This window comes from Vipera ursinii, assembly GCF_947247035.1.
Source record: "Vipera ursinii genome assembly, chromosome: 3".
NCBI lineage: Eukaryota > Metazoa > Chordata > Lepidosauria > Squamata > Viperidae > Vipera > Vipera ursinii.
Genome location: NC_139516.1, coordinates 13,209,270 through 13,228,788, shown reverse-complemented (window position 1 = coordinate 13,228,788; position 19,519 = coordinate 13,209,270). Strand labels below are relative to the sequence as shown.

At 45.4% G+C, this 19,519-nt stretch overlaps 2 protein-coding genes across 3 annotated transcripts in view; one reads left to right on the top strand and one right to left on the bottom strand.

Moving 5' to 3' along the window:
- TUBB1 (tubulin beta 1 class VI) overlaps positions 1–19,519 on the top strand; it is a 917,325-nt gene that overhangs the window by 14,568 nt on the left and 883,238 nt on the right. The gene's annotated exons all lie outside the window — the stretch shown is intronic.
- Positions 1,593–16,666, bottom strand: PRELID3B (PRELI domain containing 3B). Of its 2 annotated transcripts, none has more exons than XM_083358772.1 (6): positions 16,500–16,666; positions 13,486–13,654; positions 11,725–11,814; positions 11,293–11,363; positions 10,414–10,516; positions 1,593–3,034 (listed from the first exon to the last, which is right to left on the bottom strand). In XM_083358772.1, the coding sequence occupies exons 1-6, from the start codon at positions 16,529–16,531 to the stop codon at positions 2,915–2,917; spliced, it is 585 nt and encodes a 194-aa protein (XP_083214898.1). In that variant the 5' UTR covers positions 16,532–16,666; the 3' UTR covers positions 1,593–2,914. The 2 variants fall into 2 exon arrangements, with proteins under 2 accessions (XP_083214898.1, XP_083214899.1); XM_083358773.1 differs by lacking the exon at positions 16,500–16,666 and adding an exon at positions 13,893–13,997.

The window sequence follows — 19,519 nt, the reverse complement described above, 5'->3', positions numbered from 1 at the left end:
TTTTTTTTTGTTTTTTCTTATCATGTTTTATATCTTTACTTTATTTTTACGTGCAGAAAAAACTGACATCTATCCAAGCTTGGTTGCCAGCTCTTTAGCCCTGGCTTTTTCAAGTTTACCAATCCGAGCGACCGATTTGGGACCCAGGATGTCCCCACCCCAATGATGACGAATCTCAATGGGGTCTACGTTGTATCTTTACTTAAAGATCAAATTTCTACACCACCCAACTTTTTATCTGAGCGACCCTGGGCGGTTTAGAAATAAAAGCCGTACCGCGATGTAAGAAAACGGAATTTAAAAAACGATTAAAAGCGAAGTTAAAATTGCAGGTTAAAAAAGCTTTTAAAAGCAAAGTTCGGGTCCATTGTGTTTTCCTCATTAGTGATGTTACGTTGGGGCTGCACTAGGTATTTAGGGTTAGTAATTAAGAGTAAGGGGGACACGAGAGCAGTATTCCAGTATTTGAGAGGCTGCCACAAGGAGGAAGGGGTCAGCTGATTTTCCAAAGCACCAGAGGGCAGGACAAGAAACAATGGATGGAAACTGATCAAGGAGAGAAGCAACTTGGAATTAAGGAGAAACTTCCTAACAGTGAGGACAATTAACCAATGGAACAGCTTGCCTTCAAGAAGTTGTGGGTACTTCTCACTGGGGTTTTTAAAGAAGAGACTGGACGCCGACTTGTCTAAATTGGCATAGACCTATAACCTAAGTTGAGATTGGAATTTCTGCCAGTGTCTTAGATGGATGTGCCTCACAGGGATACTGTTATGGTGAAAATAGGGAGCATTATGTCTGTTGTCCTGGGTTGCACAAAATGAAATTGGGCTATAAATCCAACTAATCCAACAGTCGTCAGAAAGTGTATCTGAGCCCATACAATGACTGTTAAATTTGTTACAGGTGAGCTTATGTTGCTTTTAACTATTGTTAACTGCCCAGAGAAATGAATCTGAGATGAGCGGCCATATAAACTGAAAGAATGAATGAGTAAATGAATGAATGCTCACTGCAGAGCCATTAATATAGATCAGGGGTGTGAAATTGCCAGCCTATGGGCCGGATGCGTCATGCTAAAACTGCGCCCACCCCATTGCTGGCAATGGGAAAAAAGTTACGACATGTCACGTGAAGTTGCGAGTTTGGCACCCCTGATATAGATTCTCAGAATGAGTAGCCAGCCAGTTGTGGACCTTTCATATAGGGCCAAACAAATTACACTTTAATGTCCCTTTAGCAAACTACACTTTAATGCACCTAGTGCTGCTAATGGGTTAGGAAAAAATTTAGAAAAGGGATGATTGGGTAAAACAAAGAAAAGCAGTAGTCATACATACATACCGGTAATTCAAAATCAAAAGGAAACTGAATATATACAGAATTTCAGCAGACTGCCCACAGGCTGCTGCTTTGACTTTCTTAAATGTATTAGGGCTTCTGGACAAGACAGATCCTCTCCCTCTTCCAAACCCTTTGGAGTCTGTTTCTATTGCCTGAATGAGACCTCCCCATTCACCATGGTCAACCTGGGTGGCTGCCGTTCATTAATCAAGGAGTAGTATTTGACTTAATGAAAACAGAGATTAGAGTATCAAACAACCTTTTTTAATAGCATTGTCTCTATAAAATGTTTTTGCAATTCATAAAAATGAAAAAGACAAAACATAATCCAGTAGAAAAATATTTAACATTTAAAAGCATCAGTAAATGTTTGCAATCACACCTCATCTCACAAGAATCAGTACCTTCTACTGAAATGTTAACTTTTAAAACTAGTTTCAGGTCCATATTGTAGTATTTACAGACGTTAAGAACAAAATATTCCATGCTAAACACCACAGATGAAAGTATTAAAGGAATCAGAATTCAAAAATTAAGATAAGTCTACAACTCATTAATTCTTGTCATGTATGACAGATACCAGAGTTCTACTATTGTCCTGCTCATCAAAGATACTTCAGTTTTACATTGTACCTGTATTAGACATAAAAGCCTTTTGGGTTTTCCAGTTTTTGAATATATAAATACTCCCCTGTGAAGAAAGATGTTGATGTTGGAAGTGAACTATTCTTTTACCTATGGCATTTATATATATTTGCTCTGAAGTACCTAGATTTGTAGATAAAAGGTAGGACAGTACAGATATATAGCAAGGAACAAAACAAAATGTGTGTACGTGTGTGTAAAGAGAAACAAATACAATTTAAGAGACTTCGGTTGTGTAGAGTACATAAATCATGATTATGCATTTTAAAAGGGAGGAGTGGTTTCTACTTATGAATGTAGTATGCAATTTCTGATTCTTAGAAAACGTGGGACCAAAATAAATAAGTTCACCAAGTTGCATTGTTCAACAATTTAACCATCTTTACCAAGTAGAGACTTTGAAAAACCGAAATTGTAAAATTTTGTGTTAAGCCACTTTTAGTTCATATCTGTTTTAATTACATAGCATGCAATTTCTGCCACGTTCAGAATAGTTTTCAAAATGATGGAGCTTCTGTAAACATGAATGTTAAGTATCAAACTTCTCAGGTTAACAAATTGTAACTTTCATGAAAACAGCCTATAAAAAAGCACTTTAGATCATAGTTCAAGTAATAGTTTTTGTTCTTCAAAGCCGACCCCTGTAACAAACTACTCAAAAATCCTGTGTCCAGAATATATTCTGCAATCACAGTCTTGAATGCCGGTATTCCAGTTTAAGGAATGTACAATTCAACAGAAAGTCATGCATGTTACCTTCAGGTACAGATTTAGGCAAGTTCTCTCCAAAATTTTAATTTAAAAATCTAAACTACAGATCTATTTTTAAATAGTATAAGAATAAATATTTCCAGCTTTGAGGAAGCTTGACAGTGTTCCTTTCGAATTTTCTGGCCTAACAACTTGGTGTAGCTTCTATAGAGACTTATTCTTCCACAAAGGCTGCTGCTGCCATTGGAGTTCTCATATTTCCTCTCGCTGAAGAAGTGAATTCTTCTATTTCCACATTAAGTTTGCTGATTACCCATTCCAATGCTTCACGTCCCTGTAAAGACACACATTCTTCATTGAAACAAGTCCACGTATCTCAGAGATCATAGTAATTTTTTTTTTTTTTTTTTCCGGCTCCGAAGATGGCGGACGCGCTGGGGAGAGCTCCGTAGCCCCCAACAGTAAGGCGTCCCCCCAGGAGCCCCCCAGGGACGTCAATGGACCCCTGGGGTGGGGCAAGAATTTCGGGCAAAACAGCTGGGTAACTATGCCACCCGCTGCCTCCCGGAACAACTGCAGGGGTGCCAGGACACCCCTGCCCCGCCGCCTGGGCCGCTGGCGACCGTTATAACGGAGCCAGCACCCTCCGCCCTGCCTCTGCCGCTGTCAACTGCTGAGCAAGGGCGGCGCCTCCGCCGATCAGCTGTGCGGCGGAGGCCCCGGCGGGAAGGATGGCAGCGGCTGCGGCAACGATTTTTTTTTTTTTTTTTTTTCAAGCCCCCAGGCTGGTCGTGGATCCAGGGAGGCTGGCAACGGCGATGGCGATGGCGGCGGGGCGCCTCCAGGCCCCCCCCCGGCCATCGAGGAGGGGCCGGAGGCTCTGCTCTGCCCCGGCCCCCCCACCGGCTCCCGGGCGACGGCGGCGTCTCCAGGTTATCAGCGGAGACGCCGCGGACCAGCTGGACCAGCTGGGTGGCGGAGGCGAAGGCATCGGCGGCGCCGGAGGTGAGAGACCCGCCCCTGGACCACGGCAGCCGTCGCAGCCATCCAGGAGGGGCCGGAGGCTCTGCTCTGCCCCGGCCCCCCCACCGGCTCCCGGGCGACGGCAGCGTCTCCAGGTTATCAGCGGAGACGCCGCGGACCAGCTGGACCAGCTGGGTGGCGGAGGCGGAGGCATCGGCGGCGCCGGAGGTGAGAGTCCCGCCCCTGGACCACGACAGCCATCCAGGAGGGGCCGGAGGCTCTGCTCTGCCCCGCCCCCCCCCCCCGGCTCCCGGGCGACGGCGGCGTCTCCAGGTTATCAGCGGAGACGCCGCGGACCAGCTGGACCAGCTGGGTGGCGGAGGCGGAGGCATCGGCGGCGCCGGAGGTGAGAGACCCGCCCCTGGACCACAACAACCCTGGACCACGGCAGCCCTCGCAGCCATACAGGAGGGGCCGAAGGCTCTGCTCTGCCCCTGACCGGCTCCCGGGTGGCGGCGGCATCTTCGGCGGTAAGAGCAGCGGTGCGGCGTCTCGACCACCGTGGGCTGCCCCTGGACGGTGCCTCCGAAAGATGCGCACCAAAGGAGACGCTGGACAATGGAGGCGACGGCCCGACCCACCTCCTCGAAACATCTTGATCGGAGACGGCAACACCAGGGGCATGACACCAGGGACTCCCGTACCTCTGAGATGCCACGCTCTGGACGGTCCCCAACCAATAGGGGCCATGGAACTGCGGCCGGGAACAACGCCCAGAGGATCAGGGAGGGAACTGTTTGGGGCGGCTGAACCACCGGAGCTGACGCCAATTAATGGATCCCTCCATCCTGCCTTCTGCCCATTCTCACCCATCTTTGCCCATTCTCTCCCCACAGGACATAACGGGCCTGGGTGCTAGCCACGGTGGCAGAGTGGCTGGGCCATACACCTGCTACCCCATAGTGGTGAGAGCTCTATGGGGTATGCCTCACCCAGAGTACGTTCTGGACCACCTCCGGAAGCAGAGACACAGCCCATCGTGAGAGGATGAGGAGTGGCCTGCTTCTGGGGGTTCGCCCGGCCAAGTGGAAGTGGCAGGGCGACGATCCAGATACGCACCTACCCGGCTCGACCCTCCTGCAAATTCACCATCCAGGGGACAGCCTTCCCGGAACCACCTGTGACTATGCCCGTTCAATACTCTAGCATAGCACTGCACGCCCTCAGGGGTTCCCCACTCTCCTGGGTGCGACCCGCCTGCATCACATCCAATCTTGATGACGGGCCCAACCACTGGGCCTCTGAGAGATGGCCGGGCAGGGTCAGGGGCCTCCAGCACATTCCCATCAAGAGGCCCCTGATTAAGTTCTTAGCTAAGTTTTTTGTGGGGTTAGGGAGGGGGGAGGGAGGAGACTATGGTTGCGCGGGAAAGGCACACCTTCCAGCCACCATAACGCATGCCAGGCCCACGGCCGTTCGCGACGGCGTACAACGAGGGCCAGTCGCCGATAACACCCAGTGGCGTACTGACGAACGTCCCATCCCTAGGATGGTGGGGAATGGCAGAAGGTGCACAGACAGAGGGCCGTATCGTCACCGGGAGTGTCATCTCCGCTCTGTAAAGGCGGTGAGACGCTCCGACCCTCTGTTCTCCCCCGGAGGACCCGGGAGCAAAGGTGCGCACCCTCCCATGCTGAGGCTGGTCTACCTGAATGCAAGGTCCGCAGCCAACAAAGCTCACCTCATTCGTGACCTATTGGAGAGTGAGCATGCGGACCTGGCCTGCATCACGGAAACCTGGCTGGGCCCAGAGGGGGGTGTTCCTCTGGTTGACCTCTGCCCGCCAGGTTTCCAGGTACTGCACCAGCCCCGGGCTCATGGGAGGGGCGGGGGAGTGGCAGTTATCATCAGGGAATCCCTTAGCCCGCGAGAGACCACCGTCCCTCAGATGGTCGGGTGTGAGTCTCTCCTACTGAGATTCGGCCCAGGGGCGCAGCTGGGTCTGCTGCTGGCGTACCTACCACCTAATCGTGCAGCGGCGGCCCTACCCGAGCTACTCGATGTCCTCTCAGGGTTGGTGGTTGAATTCCCAAGACTCATGGTCTTGGGCGACTTTAATCTACCGTCCCTGGGAGGATCGTCCGAACTGGCTCGGGAGTTCATGGCTTCCATGACGGCCATGGACCTGTTGCAAATAATTTCTGGGCCGACTCATGAGAGAGGCCACAACCCAGACTTGGTGTTCTTGTCTGGACGGTGGCGTGATGATGTCGGTGGGGGTGCCACAACTGTTACGCCCCTGTCATGGACCGATCACCACCTCCTGCGGCTAGACTTCTCCCTTGCCACCCCCCACCGTGGGTGCACGGTGCCAGTCAGATGGTACCGCCCTAGGCGCCTAATGGACCCTGATAAGTTCCAGGCAGCGCTTAGGGACTCGCATGCACCCCCTGCTCACGGCTCGGCGGAAGCCTTAGTGGAAGCCTGGGAAAAGGCAGCCACGGAGGCTCTGGACCGAGTTGTACCCTTGCGGCCTCTGACCCGGCGCAGATCCCAGCGAGCCCCATGGTTCACCGAGGAGCTCCGGGAGATGAAGCGTCGGAGACGGGGCCTAGAGAGCCGTTGGAGGTCCAGTCGATCCGAATCCGACCGATTGCGACTAAGAATCCTCACCAGGTCTTATCTCGCTGCGATAAGGGTGGCAAAATCCAACTACTTTTCCACCCTCATCGCGTCCGCAGATAATCGCCCAGCTGCCTTGTTCAGGGTGACTCGCTCCCTATTAAACCAAGAGGTGAGGGAGGAACCCTTGCAGGGTCGAGCCGAGGAATTTGGTCAATATCTGCTGGATAAAATCGCTCGGATTCGAACTGGTCTGGACTCCAACTGGGCTGAGATGGAAGAACAAGACATGGACAGTCTTGTCGACGTCATCTGGGAAGAATTTGATCCTGTAACTCCTAAGGAAGTGGACAGGATTATGAGAAGGTTAAGCTCCTCCACATGCTTACTGGACCCGTGCCCTTCCTGGCTGGCCTATGCAGCTCGAGAGGCGACACGAGGCTGGTTCCTAGCGGTCATCTCTGCTTCTCTGAGTGAGGGTCACTTCCCCACCGCCTTGAAGGAGGCGGTGGTGAGACCTCTCCTCAAGAAGCCCACCTTGGACCCATCCTCTTTGAATAACTTTCGTCCAGTCTCCAATCTTCGCTTCCTTGCGAAGGTTGTTGAGAGCGTGGTGGCGCACCAACTTCCTCAGATCCTGGATGAAGCGGTTTATCTAGACCCGTACCAATCGGGTTTCAGACCGGGCTACAGCACGGAGACGGCATTGGTCGCTCTGATGAATGATCTCTGGAGAGCCCGGGACAGGGGCCATTCCTCTGTCCTAGTCTTATTAGACCTCTCGGCGGCTTTCGATACCATCGACCATGGTATCTTGCTGCGACGCCTCAGGGGACTGGGAGTGGGAGGCACGGTTCTGCGTTGGTTCTCCTCCTTTCTCCAGGGTCGCTCGCAGTCGGTGCTGACAGGGGGACAGAGGTCGACCCCGAGGCCTCTCGCTTGCGGAGTCCCTCAGGGGTCGGTCCTCTCGCCTCTCCTGTTCAACATCTACATGAAACCGCTGGGTGAGATCATTCGCAGTTTTGGAGTAGGGTACCATCAGTATGCTGATGACACCCAGCTTTTTATCTCAACTCCAAACAATATCAGTGATGCCCTAGACGTGATGTCCCGCTGCCTGAAAGCGGTCCGGGAATGGATGGGGAGAAACAGGCTTCAACTGAACCCGGACAAGACTGAATGGCTGTACGTACCGGGAAGCCAGGAGATTCAGAACGTCCCACTGCTTAACATTGGGGACAAGTTACTTCCCCCTGTTGATAGGGCCCGCAACCTGGGTGTCCTCCTAGACTCGCAGCTCTCCCTGGAAGACCACATTGGAGCTGTGACCAAGGGGGCCTTCTCCCGGGTTCGACTAATTCGCCAACTACGGCCTTATCTGGACCTGGATTCCTTACGTACAGTCACCCATGCCCTTGTGACATCTCGCCTAGACTATTGTAACGCTCTCTACATGGGGCTGCCCTTGAGATCCACTCGGAAGCTTCAACTGGTGCAAAGTGCGGCGGCACGGACACTCTTGGGAGCCTCCCGATACTCCCATATCACACCTCTCCTCCGTGCGCTGCACTGGCTTCCGGCTGCCTTCCGTGTGAAGTTCAAGGTGCTAACGATGACTTACAAAGCCCTACATGGCATGGGTCCGGACTACCTTCGGGAGCACCTTCTGCCGATGTCAGCACCCCACCGTCCTGTGCGCTCCCACAGAGAGGGCCTCCTCAGGGTGCCACCGCTCAAGGAATGTCGGCTGGTGGCCCCCAGGGGGAGGGCATTCTCAGTGGGTGCGCCAGCCCTCTGGAACACCTTACCAACAGAATTCCGGATGGCCCCTGACCTCCGTACCTTCCGTCGCGACTTAAAAACTTTCCTGTTTCAGCAGGCTGGCCTGGCATGATAGCGTTAATTGGGGTCCCAGTTTGTGTTCATTAGTGTTTCTTATTATTTTTATTGTTCGATCTGTATACCTTCCTTCCTCTGTACACCGCCCCGAGTCCCTCGGGAGAAGGGCGGTTTATAAAAACTAATAAATAAATAAATAAATAAATAAATTTACAGAAATGAGTGTGATCATAAATATTAATTTATATTGGTATTACTTTAACATTTAGAACCACTAGGTTAAAAGGTGTAAAGTCTCTATGTTGTATTCAGAATAAGCTTTCTTTTTTATTGTGATGGCTCCCAAACTCAAGAACGTGGTCAGGTGATCATATTTCAGTAGCCTTTTTTAAAAATAAAATGAAATAAAAATAAAATCTGTTTGCTCAGGCTTTTGGAAGCATTTAACTTATATTACCTATTGGCAGCTACCTTTGGTTTTTACCACGATACATTTTAATCATGGTGTGAATACCATGAACACCTTGACTCGGAAGGAAGTAAGGAAAGAGAAGTCATGCACAGAGTCATGGAAAAACAGGTCAACCCAAAGGAAAAGTTACCCACTGGAAATGTAAAAGTGATTGGGAAAACTGATGAAAAAAGATACCACATATGACTATCTTGCTGTTCATAGCTGAAATAGATAATATAATAATGAAGGAAGAATCTAAATCGGGAGTCCTCAAACTTGGCCACTTTAAGACTTGTGGACTTCAACTCCCTGAATTCCCCAGCCAGGCTTAAAGTGGCCAGGTTTGAGGACTCCTGATCTAAACTGGGAAAAATTCCACTAGGCCACAAAAGCTTCTTAGGTTCTGTTGCCTCTTACATAGATGTGGGCCATAAATTTCAGCATCACTTGACAAATATGTTAATTATGAAATATCCACATTTCATTTACTAAACTGCTATTTAGGAAGTCTATTCTGTATGGATGAATCTCTGTTAGTTACTTTGCAAGAATGTTTCTGGCCTGATGTCATTAATTTTGATTGTGATGCTTGAATTAAGAAAAGATCCAATCTTCTACCTCAACACTTCTCAAGATAATTATTCACAATACTCGTTATGCTTATCACCTATATCAGGGGTTCCCAACCGGGGGTACTTGCACCCCCTGGGGGTGCAAGACGATATTCCAGGGGGGCGCAAAAACTTGGGTTTTCAAAATTATAGTGTATATGCAGAATTCATTGCCGTTATTTTGAACCTTTGTAAGGGGTGCGAGAATATACCAGAAGTGTTCTAGGGGTGCAGGGTATAGAATATAGGTTGGGAACCGCTGACCTATATGCTCAATATTGTTATCTTTTCTTTTTTTAATTCTTGTAAACATTGATTAAATGACTAAAAGTAATATATTATCCAAACAGATTAACTGCGAAAAAAATATGTTAACAGCAGAGGTCCCCAACCTTTTGGGCACCGGGGACCAGTTCCGTGGAGAAAGGTTTTTCCTCCGGACTGGAGGGGGCTTGCTTTTGTGTGCTGCCTGCATCTCATGGATGGGGCTTTGCTTGTTTGTGTGGACTGGTTGCTGGCATGCCACGGACCGGGACCGGTCCACGGACCGGAGATTGGGGACCCCTGTGTTACAGGATCCAATCTGGGTCAGTCGTCGGGACTAGTTTAGTCTTCCTTTTGGTACGAGAGGACTTCCCTGAGGATGGGCTCCAGCATGAGTCCAAAAGATCAGAAGACTAAACCCTCTGGTCCCAATGACAGACCCAGATTGGATCCTGTAACATTATCCTGGGACACCTAAGTCTGCCTTCATTTGTGAAAAAAAAATCAGTGTTAATCTCACAGTTGAATTACTTTCATTAGTAATCATTCAGGATATACTCAAGTTTGAAATAGTAATATTCATTAAAATGTTGTTGTTAGTTGCGAAGTCGTGTCCGACCCATCGCGACCCTATGGACAACGTTCCTCCAGGCCTTCCTGTCCTCTTACCACATTAAAATGCAGCACAGCCCTTAATAATCTCATATTTTCATTCCATCCCAACATTGAAAGCAGAAATACACTGATGTCTTTATCCATCTGCCTTGCTAGTTCTCTAATATAAATACAAGAATCATTCATATGGCTATTTTTTCAATGTTAGCAGTAAAAGTTGCAGCCTCTGTGAAGATCTGAGTTCCCTTTTCATATTCACAACTTTCAAGTTCACATTTTTTGCAAAGTTTTGATGCTCAACCTCTATTCTCTCCTGTCTTCTCAAAGTAAGTTAGTAATACATACTTTTTTGGCATTAGAAGAAATTGTGTTTTCCATTAGTCCTTCTAAGTAACTGCTGAGACTAACTCCTTTTACACAAATGGTTGCTTCTTGAGTCAAAATAGTTCTATGGAAAAAAAAATGACAATAGTTTACCAATTTATTTCTCAAAATGTAATAAGGAGCTATTTCATTCTTTCTACATCTATAAAAAATTCCACATATTACAAGAACAACCAATCAATTTCCACAGGGATAGTGTGTTCATAGATACACTACATAGTAGGGAGTGGGCAACCAATAATCTCAGAACTGTTTTAAACCCTAAGGTGTGGGTGTGCATTTCTGTGTTTGTGTGTATGGCTCTTGGAATTCCTTTTGACAATGATTACTGAAAAGACTGCTGTTTTCTGCCGTAATAAAATGTAGTGCAGGTAATGTTTGACTTATAACTATTTGTTTAGTGACTGTTTGAAGTCACAATGGCACTGAAAAGTGATTGATGATTGTTTTTCACGTGGTGGTATGGTGATTAGAATGCAGTATTGCAGGCTAATTCTGCCAACTGCCAGCAGTTCGATTCTGAGAGACTCAAGGTTGACTCAGCCTTCCATCCTTTTGAAGTCAGTAAAATGAGGACCCAGATTGTTGGGGACAAGTATGCTGACTCTGTAAGCTGCTTAGAGAGGGCTGTAAAGCACTATGAAGCAGTATATAAGTCTAAGTGCTAATGCTACAATCATTGCAACATCTGTATGGTCACATGATCAAACATCAGGCGCTCGGCAACTGACATGTATTAGTCCAAGTATGTTAAGCACTATTTTGATTATTTTTAAATGAGCTACTGTATTTCACACAATAAAGTTAAATAGAATAAAATTGTGAAAATACATTACTTACTTTTCTGGCTCTTGAGGATGTGGCTTATAAATTAGTCTCTCATCTACTGACACCAGATTTGTAAATGAAATCTACAAGAAATTTAAGCGTCAGCATTAAAAAATAATTCAGTGAACACAATTAACTTGTGAGACCATAATTCAATAAACATAGATTACATTGGCTTCCTCAGATACAGATTTCATTGCACATTCTCTTAAGACCACATGACACACACAAATGCATTATGATCTACAGCTATAATAATGAAGTAATCCGTTTCACTTGGAAGGATACCATTTTAGAAAAGACAGTCAATTTTACGAAGTACAAAACAGATACTTCCTGAGAAAAATCTGAAATGCTAAGGACTTCTGAAGAGATATTTGGAAGTATGACATCATAGGAATTAAGTCTACTAGAAATGCTTAATTTCATTTTTGTAATACTTACATTAATAGACTTGAGCTCCATTGTTTTCTCAACTGGGTCAACTACAGAGTGTTCTTGAACATAGGTTCTCATTCTACAAGCACCAATAAGCTAGAAGATAAATATAGCATTAGCTGCATTGTGACATAAGCAGAGCATCAAAAGCTGAATTACATTATGCTGTTTCGGGCGCATAAAATAAAAGAAACAAAAAATCTAGAATTTTCCTCCTCTTGCATCGAGTTCCCCTTCCATAACGGTTGTTTTAAAATATAAATTGGATTTTCCTGCTTCTGTACCCTGATTTAACTGAATCTCTTTCAAACCAAGTATGAATCAAATGCATACACCCTTAATACTTATGCAAAATTCAATTGTCCATTTACAACTATGACACGCCCTAGATATATACGCATGATGGAAGAATGGATTATAAACATGAAAGAATTAGCAGAAAAGGCAAGACTGAGCTGCCCAATCAGGTATTAAAAGCAATAAGTATTTTTTTTTACAAAAGACTGGAAATATTGTTGCTTGTGAACTTGATGCTGAAAATGGGTAAAAATGAAATGGTGATATATGGATTTGCTGATGGGAGAACGTTAAGGAGGGAGGATGGAAAGTGTTTGTAACTGCTGCAAAGGAAACTGAAAGGCACTTCCTTAATTACCTTTCTTTTTCTAACTTACTTTTCATACTTTTTCTTTTATCTTTCCTCTTTTTTATATGCTTTCATATTTATCTTTTATCCATGTAAAAAAAATCAGTAAAACTATGTAAGAAATGCCCTAATTAGTTAACTCTCTCCAATATTTTCTATTCAAATTCTACAAGCAAAGCCCCATCTGCAAGATGCAGGCAGTATATTAAACCACACCCCCTCTGATCCGTAGAAAAACCTCTCTCCACAGAACCGGTCCCTGGTGCTCAAAAGGTTGGGGACCTCTGCATTAATCCCATGTAACTGAAATTTTAAGGATCTTCACACCAATTGTATTCACAAACTTGTGGCTGTTGCAACTTTGTCACAGTTGTGTGAGTGTGATTTTCTGTATTCTCTGCCAGCTTTCCACAAAGTCAATGGGAAAGCCAGTTAGAAAGTCAAAAATTGCTCCTGCTCCCATGATTTTTCACCTGCTTGTGGTTATTGTGTTTTTCTATTGAAGAAAGGAAATATTTCTGAAAGGAAGACTCAATGGGGTTGTGAGTTGTCTAGTATAAATGTATAGAAATATATAAATTAATAAATATGTATTTATAACCACCATTTCTTTCTCTATTTATAAAACTTTTCTGCATTTAAACTGACATTTGTATAAAAATTGTCCTTATGTGTTTGTGTTGCTAAAATTGAAATTACTTGACCAACTAATTTTCATGCTATCCAAAACAGCATAAGGGATGTAATCTGAGGAAAAAAGGAACAATAAAGCAATTCAATTTGCTGTAACATGCAGTTGTTTATGATGTAATAGGAACAATGAATTCATTCATCAGCTATAAAGAGCTGCTGCACAATCCAATGTACCAGTCATCTTTATTATAAAAAACTAAATGAATATGCAATACTAACTCTATGTGAGAATTTGGTCTATTCAAATTCTGAATACTGCTCAATTATGGAAATATCTACTTTTGTAACTTAAAAAACAGAAATTCTAAAGAAAACATAATGGAAAATGCTGCAATGTGGACTATAAGCTATATTTTGTAAAACCAAAATCATATGACAAACATTCAAAGAAAACTATTGAAAGCCCTAACTCTTGGTATGGCTCTTACCGATTTTACAATTGAGGGCATTCCCCATTCTGTACTCAGCAGCCGGTGGCTATGTAATTTTCCATTAGTATCTACATGCCGGTCCAAAACGTCAACTCCAACTACGCTGGGATTCATGGGATTGGGGTATTTCTGCATAGCAGCTGTAGTAACAGTCTTCCAGGGGTGACTATAAAACAAAAACACAAGGGTGACCATCTTTCATTAGGCTACATAATGCATGGATGGGCAACCAGCAATTACCATTTTGTTTGTTCTTCATGGGTCAATTTTTTTAAAAAAATCTCAATCGCCCCAACATAGTCTGACAACAAGCCATGTGTTTTTGGTGTGTGTGCATGTGTATATGTTATCAAGTCTCCAACAAGGTTAATTTAAGTATTTCACTAATAATCATATCAAAGCACCTGAAAAAATGTTTAAAAGGTTATCCCAAAGGTTCTTTTTCAAAAAGGAGACTGGAATTCTTTGTTTGAAGATGTTTCACTTCCCATCCAAGAAGCTTCTTCAGTTCTAAATGAATGGTGCTATTTAAAAGGTTAAAGATTAATAATTTAAGTTAAAAATTAATATTCATCCAATAACATCACCATCTCACCTATACAATTATAGGCTATTGTACAGATAGAAGTATTGTGAAAAAGATAACCATCTTCCCCCAGAAAATATGTAGATAACCTTCAGAGTCAGCAAATACTTTCAGCAAAATAGTTACATCTAGCCTTTCCTTCAGGGTCAAGTTAGTCTATGTAGCATTTCCAAAAATCTTCTGCAGTAGTCTGGATTGAAAGGCATCATATGTAAAATACCTCAGTCCCACACCCAATCCCCCAATGCAGAGGTAGCTGACAAAACAAGTAAACTGAGTTACAGAAACAAAAAAGCTACCTTAAGCTGCTCAAGTACATAAAACTAGTTACCGGTACATATATTCTATCAAGTCAGGAAAAGGGATAATTCCAAGTTAAGTGAGGGAAATCTTATACACAAAAAAAGATTTCATTGGCTAGTTCTGTATACTTGTGTTTCTGGATCAAAAGTAATCAAATACTACCGTACAAGGCTCCCTCAACAGGGGGTAACATCTAGAATCTAGCAAGGGGTTGAATTTAGAGTGGGCTAAATGAATCCTTTCACGCGTACACAACTACACGCACACAAAACATCGTCACCACGATGTAAAAAATATGTTGAGACTCTGGAAAGAGTACAGAGGAGCAACAAAGATGATCGGGGGACTGGAGGCTAAAACAGAAAGAACAGTTGCTGGGATTGGGTATGTCTAGTTTAATGAAGAAAAGGATGAGGGGTGACATGATAGGAGTCTTCCAATATCTCAGGGGCTGCCACATAGAAGAGGGAGTCAAGCTATTCTCCAAAAGCACCTGAAGGCAGGACAAGAAGCAACAGGTGGAAACTAATCAAAGAGAGAAGCAGTTGTGGACGCTCCAACACTGGAAGTTTTTAAGAAGAGACTGGACAACCATTTGTCTGAAATGGTATAGGGTTTCCTGCCTGAGCAGGGGGTTGGACTAGATGACCTCTAAGGTCCCTTCCAACATTATTAATTATTATTATTATTATTATTTTTAATGCTGTAATTCTCCAGGACCAACCATTTTGTCGCAATCACACTGTAAACAAAAAACACGGCTTGCAAGGACTGAAAGCTAAATCCTGGCATTGTTAAACTAGAATTCCTGTGGCTGAGAAACGACCATCTCTTCCGCGTTTGCTCCTCCCCTCCCCCTCTCTTTCCCTTTCCCGATCTCGGCGTTTATATAAAAAATCAAGCCTGCTGCACGTTTCAACATTCTTTGTACAAAAGAAGCAACCTTTTGGAAACGAGATGCTCAGCCAGGAGAGCGCCCTTCGCGGCCTCCCCTAAGACAGGTGCGCTGTTTCTTCCTTCCTTCGAAATCCCCTTGGGGCAGGGGGTAGGCAACCTTGGCTCTTTTATGACTCGTGGACTTCAACTCCCAGAATTCCTGAGCCAGCACAGGTCCTGCAATGTCTCCTGGTGGCTTCTTTCAGCTTCAGTGCTTAACAAAGTCATGAGGAGCTGGGAAACCCTGAGAGTTGGTTGCCACTCAAGAGATAATATTGGCCTAAACCAGGGGTAGGCAAACCTTGGCTCTTTTATGACTCGTGGACTTCAACTCCCAGAATTCCTGAGCCAGCACAGGTCCTGCCATGTCTCCTGGTGGCTTCTTTCAGCTTCAGTGCTTAACAAAGTCATGAGGAGCTGGGAAACCCTGAGAGTTGGTTGCCACTCAAGAGATAATATTGGCCTAAAAAACCAGGGGTAGGCAACCTTGGCTCTTTTATGACTCGTGGACTTCAACTCCCAGAATTCCTGAGCCAGCACAGGTCCTGCCATGTCTCCTGGTGGCTTCTTTCAGCTTCAGTGCTTAACAAAGTCATGAGGAGCTGGGAAACCCTGAGAGTTGGTTGCCACTCAAGAGATAATATTGGCCTAAAAAACCAGGGGTAGGCAACCTTGGCTCTTTTATGACTCGTGGACTTCAACTCCCAGAATTCCTGAGCCAGCACAGCTGGCTCAGGAATTCTGGGAGTTGAAGTCCACGAGTCATAAAAGAGCCAAGGTTGCCAAGGGAAAGAAAAGGAGCCGAGGGCTGCAAAGCTCCAAGCCTCCTCCCGAGCAAATGTGGGAGGCTTGGACCTCCCGTGAACACCCCCTCACTCGGCCTGGGAGGATGATGGGCCCTGCAGTCCCTCGCCTTGGGGGAGGAAGCCCGCACCTTCTCCGCCAAGGTCAGCCCTGGCGCATTTCCCCGCGCCCAGCGACGCGGGGAGAAAATGAAGAGAGGCTGACGGCCGCAGGCGAAGACCAACGCTCTCCCCCGGGGGGGGGGTCGAAGGACTGTCCAGCCTTCACGGCTCCCCCGCCGGGATGGAATGGGAGCTTCCGTTACCCGAGTGACCCCGCCGCTGCTCCCCGGTTCGCCCCCCCCACCGGAGCCCTTCGCTGCTCAGACGCCTCGGCCACTCACTCGAAGGTGTGCTCCGAGGTCCAGATCTTCATCGTGAGGGCGGCGGTGCTTCCTCCCAACCCTCTTCGGAGACGCTTCCTTCGCCAGCCCGCCGAGACTGAGCAGGAACTCGGCGGAGAGGTTGCGGCGCCGAAGAAGCCGGGCGAGGCAGAGACCCAAAGGCGCTTGCGCGGCTGGCGCCAGGAGAGGCCGCAGACGAGTGGGTGGGGTCAAGCGTCGGGGAGGCCTCGGATAGGGCAGTTTCCTATTCAGGGCCGGTGACGTCAGAACAGAAATCAACGTTCCTTTTTTTTTCTTTTCACCCGGCCCTTTGAGAGGGGTGCCCGGCTGCGCCTGCGTAAACAGGTAACGGTCTCGCTTAAGCTTGGGGCAGAGCCGGCCGTGACTGCGGGGAGGCGAGATGCGCGGCGTCCCTTCCTCCCCATGGTTTCCATTAATAGAATATCAATGGAATATTATTCCGTTAATAATTATTCCATTAGTAATAATTCCATTAACAGCACTGTGGCCCTGGGAACCTCAGTGAGGTGGACGAGAAACTTCCATAATTTATAAGAAGAGACTGGATAGCCATTTGCCTGAAATGGTATAAGGCAGTGGTCTTCAAACTTGGCCCTTTTATGACTTGTGGACTTCAACTCCCAGAATTCTACACCCAGCATGCCTATCTTAGGAATTCTGGGAGTTGAAGTCCTCAAGTCATAAAAGGACCAAGTTTGAAGACCCCTGGACTATAAAGTTTCCTGCCTGAGCAGGGGGTTGGACTAGATGACCTCCAAGGTCCCTTCCAACTTTATTATTATTATTATTATTATTATTATTATTATTATTATTATTATTATTATTATTATTATTATTATATTTCAGCTCAAGCACAGGTTAAGTCAGGGGTAGGCAACCTCGGCTCTTTTATGACTCATGGACTTCAACTCCCAGAATTCCTGAGTCAGCTGACTCAGGAATTCTGGGAGTTGAAGTTAAGTAATTGTAGAAAAAGACTGTTTCAGCAGTTAGAAACAAAAATGCAATACAGGTAGTCCTCGACTTACAGCCGTTTGTTTAAGTGAAGTTACAATGGAACTGAAAAAACATCGGTTTTTTTCACACAACTTGCGGCATCTCTGTGGTCATGCGATCAAAATTTGTGCCACTTGGTAACTGACTCATATTTATGATGGTTCTGGGATCCTGGGATTATGTGATTACTTTTTGTAACTTTCTGACAAAATGGGGAAGCCAGATTCACTTAACAGCCTTGTCATTAACAACTGCAATGATTCACTTAGCAACTGTGGCAAGAAGGATCCTATAATTTTATTGATTGATTGATTGATTGATTGATTTTATATACCGCCCTATTCCCGAAGGACTCAGGGCGGTTTACAGGGCGAATTAAAACAATACAAATAAATACAATTAAAATAGAATTAAATTAAGACTAGCCCACAATTAAAACAAATTAAAATTTAAAATTTAAAGTTAAATTAAAACCCCCTCAGAAAGATCAAATAACCAAGTTTTCAGGTCCCGGCGAAACGAGTGAAGGTCCGGGGCAGTCCAGGGCAAAACTCACTTAACAACTGTGTCACTTAGCAATGGAAATGATAATAAGTTGGAAGGGACCTTGGAGGTCATCTAGTCCAACCCCCTGCTCTATTATGGGCATAAGTGAAGGACTACTTTTATTAATGAAAGAATATTTGTAGCTCAGAGTTGATGATGTTGCCTAGTTTGGTAATGAAACATTTGGAAGAAAACCACCAAGCTCAGAGAGCACCAAGTACCCCACAAAATGCTATATATTCAAATCAGTCAGACACACTACCGTTATGATATATACCCAATAATAAAAAGACACTGTTCATATGTGAGGCTTGAACAATAGAAAACATTGATTCTAGATAACATTCCGTAAGTGGTAAATTTGAGTTACATTTCTTTTCCAACTGGGTTTGTATCTTCCTTAAAACTTGCAAGTTATATCCAAGGACTTTCAGAATAAGGTCTCTATTGTTTAGTGCTGAAAAAACAAGTTCTCGCATACTAAAAAGAAATGGATAAGAAAAAAACAACATGTTCTCCTGATTGATATGTTAAAAATGCTAATAATAAATTCCAGGTAAAGCTCTTTAGGTTTTTCCAAATTAGGTGCAGCCCAATGGGTTGGCTGTAACTCCCCTAATAATCCCATTCAGAATTGTAGCATTAGAAAGGGCACAAGGATGTAGTCCAGAGTTGTCAAATTGCCAGCCCGTGGGCCAGATGTGTCACGCGGAAGCCATGCCCACCCCACTGCTGGCAACGACAATACCTTGTGTGATGTCATGTGACATCATGAGTTTGACATGTCTAATGTAGTCCAACCTTCTGCAATTTGAGCTACATTGTTTGCCCATTTGCTTCCCAGTCCATGGTGCTGGCCAGGAATTTTAGGCTTCATTATTAGCATTTTAAAAAGTGATATTACTTACGGGAGCATCTGCGGCCGGCATCAACTTCCCTTCGTCCAGTGCACTCCCACAGAGAGGGCCTCCTCAGGGTGCCGTCGGTCAAAGAGTGTCGACTGGCGGCCCCCAGGGGGAGGGCGTTCTCTGTCGGCGCGCCAGACCTGTGGAACCATTTACCGGTGGAGCTCCGGATGGCTCCCAACCTTCGCTCCTTCCGACGTGACCTAAAAACATATTTGAACAAGCCGGCCTGGTCTGATGGGTTTAGGGGTATTTTAATGTTATTGTATTAATTGTATTGAATTGGGCTGTAATATTTAATATTTTTTAATTTTTGTATGTTGTATTTTATTGTATTGCCCTGTACACCGCCCTGAGTCCTTCGGGAGAAGGGCGGTATAGAAATTAAATTATTATTATTATTATTATCTATTACATCTGCTAGATATAGTATGGCAAGTCTCAAGTGTTGCCTCCAAACTCAGGCACCCACCTTGTGGAACATTCTTCCCCCACCCAAAGTTATGTGAGCTCCATCTCTGTTAATGTTTTGGAAATCCTCAAGACCTGGTT

What these genes read in the sequence shown, in the direction of transcription:
- PRELID3B (XM_083358772.1), bottom strand. Translation starts at nt 16,531, where the DNA reads ATGAAGATCTGGACCTCGGAGCACACCTTCGA. An exon ending in ACCTCGGAGCACACCTTCGA is followed by an intron (nt 13,655 to 16,499) that starts GTGAGTGGCCGA and finishes TTTGTTTTATAG; the next exon opens with TCACCCCTGGAAGACTGTTA. An exon ending in TGCCCTCAATTGTAAAATCG is followed by an intron (nt 11,815 to 13,485) that starts GTAAGAGCCATA and finishes TTTATCTTCTAG; the next exon opens with CTTATTGGTGCTTGTAGAAT.